The sequence below is a fragment of the Aphis gossypii genome, unplaced genomic scaffold, assembly GCF_020184175.1.
Source record: "Aphis gossypii isolate Hap1 unplaced genomic scaffold, ASM2018417v2 Contig01129, whole genome shotgun sequence".
Classification (NCBI taxonomy): domain Eukaryota; kingdom Metazoa; phylum Arthropoda; class Insecta; order Hemiptera; family Aphididae; genus Aphis; species Aphis gossypii.
The window spans coordinates 4,454-10,851 of record NW_026083476.1 but is presented as its reverse complement, the minus strand read 5'-3'; the positions used below and the strand labels follow the sequence as shown (position 1 = coordinate 10,851).

The window sequence follows — 6,398 nt, the reverse complement described above, 5'->3', positions numbered from 1 at the left end:
AAATTCTAAACTACTAAGCAAAGCATAAACTTTTTATAATCTAGGCATTAAAAACATGTACATTTTACAGCTAAATTGACTAAACAAATTATATTTAACTTACACGTTGACTCGACTAGTTGGCTGTATGGTAATATTTGGTCAAAAACCAAATACTATATGTAGGTTTACATTCAGAGATAAAGACTAATATTTAGTATTATATTAGTTTACAGTTTGTTTAGTAAATTTTTTGAAACAAACATTCAAAAAATTAAATTAATAACATTTAGAAAAAAATACTGTCAATTATTTATACAATAAAATCAAAACGATGATTAATTAATTTAATTAACGCCTGGGAGGCTCAAATACAGTATTAATAAATCAACATAAGTATACATACAGTTATAAAAGAAATACAAAATAACAGAATTAAGTAATGAACAATACAATATTAAAACATTTAAAAACTTTAACATAAATAAACAAGTAATAAAGGTCAAATATAATTATAATCTTAATCACCAATATGATGTGTAGTTAACATGTTAATAATACCACAGGCAATGTTAATGTTGATACCAAAAAATTAAAAAAACAAATTGTAAAATTCTTATTAAAATTTCAATCTAATTAATACTTTTGGAAATGTTGTCTTAGATAATAATTTAAATAATTACAAAAAAAACCTACAAGAACATTAAGATAATGTAATTGACTAAATATCCTTACTACCGTAGACATTTGATTTATCTAAATAACTAACATAAACAGCAATAACATAAAAACATTTTTAAAACATGAACAAAATACTGATACAACATAGGATTACTAACAATGAATTTTTTTTCATCATTTTTAAAATAATAGTCTAATAGGTAGGTACCTGACACACTGTTACTTGTTGAAGAGATGATCAAAGGTACTGATTTAATTAAACTTGAACCAGTTGAAACATCAGTTGTGGAATTCTGAAGTTCATGATTGGTTAGCTGCACTATTATATTCAGATAGAAAAAACAAACACAATATTAAAAATAAAATAATAATTATGGTTGGTTAATAATTTAACAATAATAACCAAACAAAGGTTACAAAGGGTACTTACCTTTACTTGTATCAACCTTTTTAAAATACTTGAACAAACTATTTTTTTTCCATCCATTATAAATAGGTATACGAGGTAAACAACATGGAAATTGTAAAACTATTAACTATTTTAACAAGTTGTAAATGTAAAATTTGAAATTTCTAAACACATTTTAATCGGTAATTGGATATTTTCAGCTGATAAAAACATATTATCAGAGGTTAGATAAAATGTTATTTAATCTGTGATACCACAGCGCTAGTGTGGTGATACGGTATTATGTTATTATATATTATATATTATTATATTATTAACACAGTGTCGCTGCTTTTTGTCGTCGCCGTAGTAGCGTACAATTATTGTATTATGTGTCTCGTGTGTTATATCTATGTATGTGTATTGTAACGACTTTCGATCTCGCGCTATCCCCCGCCAGCCCGAGCATTATATTATATGTAATAAATTATAATCACTAATTAATAAATTCTTAACTAAAAAAATTACAATCAAAATCTATAGGTATTAGGTACTGTAGAGTATACACCACACGATTTTTTTTTTATCCTGGCATGATTTTGTTGGAGGCACATTCGGCCGGGGGGGGGGGCAGTGCCCACCCGGCCCCTCCTGTAAACACGCCTATGGAAATAACAAAATCAGTATCACGCTGGCATGCTCAACACACTACACGGTACACAGTGACACAAAGGATTACAATAACGTCAATAACTAATAACGTAACCTAAAAGTTGAAAGTTAGAACTAAAACCCTCATGGAACACCAATCGGCACTATTTTACTTTTACTACATTAACCGATATTAAGAATTAATATTTATTTATTTATTTATTTAATTTAATTTCATACATATATACATACATATGAATACTGGGCCCCACTGAGAGAACTCGTGTGGGGGCCCAGGAGTTCAAAGATAACATTACATTTAAATTACAGATTTTTTTTTTTTTTCTTAAAAATATATAATCATATAGCTATCTATTATTTTTAAACTAAAAATTAGATAAAAATTGAATATATTTTATTTATAAAGTACTTTAACAGATTATATAATTAATTCGTCATGAGACTCCAACATCCATTGCAAAATTCTTTTTTTAAATAAATTAACTGTAAGGGTTATTATTTCGGATGGTATTTTGTTACATAAATTTATACCGATTACTTCAAAATATCTACTAGTTGTTGTTTTTTGTTTTTTTAACTAAAAAATTGTTTTTTGCGTATCTTGTGTTGATACCATGCATTATGGGTTGTAATAAATTATGACTTTTTAAAAAAATTGCTGTTATTTTAAAGTATAGTTTCCTAACAGGGAGGACATTTAACTCTGTATATAAATTTCTTGTTGGATACATACGCTCTATATTGAGCAGGGACCTAATGATTTGATTTTGACAAATTTGAAGCTGAGATAATGTATTTTCGAAAACACCACCCCAGCCTATTATTCCATATGAAATTATTGATTCCACCAATGCCAGATAGATCTGCCGAAGTTTTGGTAATTCTAGAACTTTATTTAAATTTCTTAATATGTACATCATTTTTCGAAGTTTTTTCGTTAGTAAATCTATATGGTTCTTCCATCTCATATTACTACTAATTTCGATACCTAGGTATTTGTAATTATATTCTATATTTATTGATTCACATAAACAGTTGTTAATTGTACACAGTGAATATTGTGAACCTTTATCTTTGTTTCGGTGGGTAACATACTATCTATTAATGCATGAGGGACAACACACGTTTTTTCTAAGTTTAAAAATAGATTATTTTTAGTTAACCAATTTTTTATTAATTTTAAATCTAATTGTATTATATTAAATATTTCATCCCAGGAATCGCCCGAACATAGCATAACTGTATCATCTGCATAACATACTAGCTGACTTTTTAAAGGGAGTGAGTGAATACCGTTTAGTTGTATGTTAAAAAGTATGGGAGAAACAACTGTTCCTTGTGGAACTCCACATTTTACAAGGCACAGTGAACTAATAGATTCATTTATTTTAACGCATTGTTTTCTATTACTTAGGTATGAAGAAAATAGCTGTAAAGCTTCATTTCGTAATCCTAGTTTATTTAATTTGAGTAAAAGTATGTTGTGGTCAACAGTATCAAACGCTTTCGCAAGATCTAAATATACTGTAGCGCATTTTTTGATTTCGTCTAAAGTTTTGTAAATGAATTGTGTGACTTCTGCAATGGCTTGATCAGTGCCTTTACCTTTTTGAAAACCGTATTGGGATTTATGAATAATATTATTAGTTTCTAGGAATGTTACTAGTCTGTCTTTGATGATTTTTTCCAATATTTTAGCAATATTTGAGATCATTGAGATTGGTCGGTAGTTGTTGATTAGATTAGTTTCGCCCTTTTTGAATACTGGTGTAATTATTGACAATTTAAATAGATCGGGTACTATTGCATTAGATAAACTAAGATTGAAAATATGTTTTAATGGGTTTGCTAATGTAGATTTATTCTCTTTTAATAGATTGACCGTAATACCATCTAGACCAGGTGAGGAGTCATTTTTTAGTTTTGTGATTTGATTTATAATTTCACGTTCATTTGTAAGAATAAATTGATTAACTATCGGTTTACTTGGGATGTGGTCGTCGGATAAAATGTCTAAATTATGAATTTCATTTTGTTGATTTTTTAATTTAGTAAGTAATTCTGATGCTACATTTATGAAGAAGTCATTAAATTTATTTGATATAATTTGACTATTTTCCTTTAAGTTATATTCAATACCGTCATGTAGTATTGTATTTTTCATAATATTTTGTTTATTACCTCTACCAATAAATTTATTAATTAATTTCCAACTCATTTTTGGATTTCCATTTGCTTTTTCTAATTCTGATTTATAATATTTATTTTTGGCATTTCTAATTAATTGAGTGACTTTGTTTCTGAAGTTTTTATAATAATTTTTTAGTTTATCATTTGCGTTATGTTTTTTTACTTTAAGATGAAGAAGATCTCTATCTCTGATTGCTTTTATTAGTTCCGTGGTCGCCCATGGTTTAATTTTTTTTAATTTCGAAGAAATTTTAAAACTAACAGATGACAATTTTACTATGTCAATTAATGTATTAATAAAACATTCAGTAGCGTGATTTACATCAGTATGTGCTAATATAGTATTCCATGATTGATTTAATATTAAATTAGAAGACATACAATGGTCTATTTTAGTGATTGTGAGTGGGTGTGGTGTATTCTTTCTATTGCTTATAAGATTTCCAATACTAAGAAGTATTGGATAGTGATCAGTTATAGTTATTTGACTGACTATTGGTTTTACATATTTAATTGTGTTACTTTTCATAAATATATGGTCGAGGCATGAGTTTGAAGCTTGTCTAGTGATAGTATTAGTCAATTTATAGTATCCAAATTCAGCCAAGAGATCAAGGTATTTATTTGAGATTGTTGAAGTACGTAGTATATCTAAGTTTATATCACCTATCAATATCTTAAAGTCAGCATTTATTTGTTTGGCTTTTTCTAGAATGGTGTATTGTAATTCATTTAAAAATAATTCTACGTCATTATTAGGAGATCTGTATATTATGTAAATTAAAAAACTAGTATACCATTTTTTAACTTGGATTTTCAGTACAATTTGCGATTTTGTTTGTAATTCTAAAGTAGAGATCATAGTTAATTGGTTTTTTATAAAAACCATAATACCATCATTTTGGTTTTTTTTTAAATTTAGTGTAGCATACGGAATAGTTTGGTAATTGATAATTTTCACTAATTATATTATCCCTTCCTAACCAAGCTTCAACCAAAATTATTATGTCAAATTGTATAGATGTGTTGTCTAATATTATACACAATTCATCAAAATGCTTTTGAATGCTACAAATGTTAATTGCAATCATATTACACACGTTATTATTGCTAATAATTGAGTTTAACTTATCGATATTGCATATGTTTGTTTTTATTTCATTTATATCTGGTAATATTAAATTTTCACAAAACATTAAAGTAGACATTTGAATAAAGGTATACGGAGAGGTGTATAATTATGAATTAATATAATAGGCAACAATAATATTATTAAAATCATATTGCAACAGATTAGGATTCTCATTAACGAATTAAGCACAGCATTTTTAGATAAGAACTTATAGCTACTATTAGAAATGTACAGAATAATAACTATGACATAACAATGATTCAGTTTGTTTTTGACAATGACAGAATTTATGAGATTAAAGTTATTAAAATTAATAGGTACATAACAAATATATAAATAATCAGCAATATTTATCAAAACTAATAAAGAATAGTAATATTGGATGTTATAATATGATATTATCGTTAGTAAGATTAAATTATAATTTAGCGATTTATGTTTGAATACTATACGATTGTATTGAGGAAATGTTTGTATATAATATAACATAGGTAAGAATGGAAAGTTGGAAGAGGTATTAGACTTACGTGGTTTTGAAGTTAGTAGTTACATGCGTTCAATGTCGTTGATTGATCTTATTCGAGTTATTTTAGAGTTTTCATCCTTTCTTATTAAGATATCTGCATTTGAAATCCATATAAATTTGTAGTTGCGTTCTTTACCAGCAGCCCTTGTTTTTGAGTGAAGTATACGTTTTTCTTTCGTCAAACGTTCATTGATGTAGATTTTATTTTCTTTATTCCAATTTTCTGATAGCATGTTTGCATTTAGTTTCTGTAGTTTATTTATTTTTATTAGGTTTTTTCTCATTTCCGAAGTTTCTAGTTTTGCAATTATTATTGACGGTTTGTTATTAGTTGAGTTTAATCTTGAAGCTTCTGTTACAGTTATAGAAATATTTAGTTTTTCAGCAATTTGTTTAACTGTATTAATACAGTTTTCATTTTCCATTTTTGGTATGCCCGTTATTTCAATACCGATACCCATGTTAGCTTGTTCAAATGTATCAAGTTTTTGTTTTATATCTAGTATATCGTTCGCTAATCTAGTATTTTCAATTTTTAATTTATTATTTTCTGTTCGTAGGTGATTCATTTCCAGTAATTATAATTAAGTATTTCTAGTTTTTTGTTGAATTCATCAAATTGTGAACTCATAAAAGAAACTGACTTTATAAGCTCTTCCATCCTTTCCACCGATTTTTTTGAAATTACTTTGTCAGATTTTTGGCTTGGTTCTCGACAAGTCTGACAGGAGAATCTAGTTTTAGTGTTTTGTGACATCTTTTTAAAACTACTTTCAGCGACACCAGCACAATAGAAATGTAAATTGTTTTTGCAATTACAACATTCTAAC

General features: G+C 27.0%; 1 protein-coding gene across 1 annotated transcript; it reads right to left on the bottom strand.

Annotated features, from left to right (window-relative positions):
* Positions 1-5,481: 5,481 nt before the first annotated feature.
* On the bottom strand, positions 5,482-6,140 carry LOC126555809 (uncharacterized). The gene has a single exon (XM_050210684.1). The coding sequence runs from the start codon at positions 6,135-6,137 to the stop codon at positions 5,589-5,591; it is 549 nt and encodes a 182-aa protein (XP_050066641.1). The 5' UTR covers positions 6,138-6,140; the 3' UTR covers positions 5,482-5,588.
* Between the last annotated feature and the right edge of the window lie 258 nt (positions 6,141-6,398).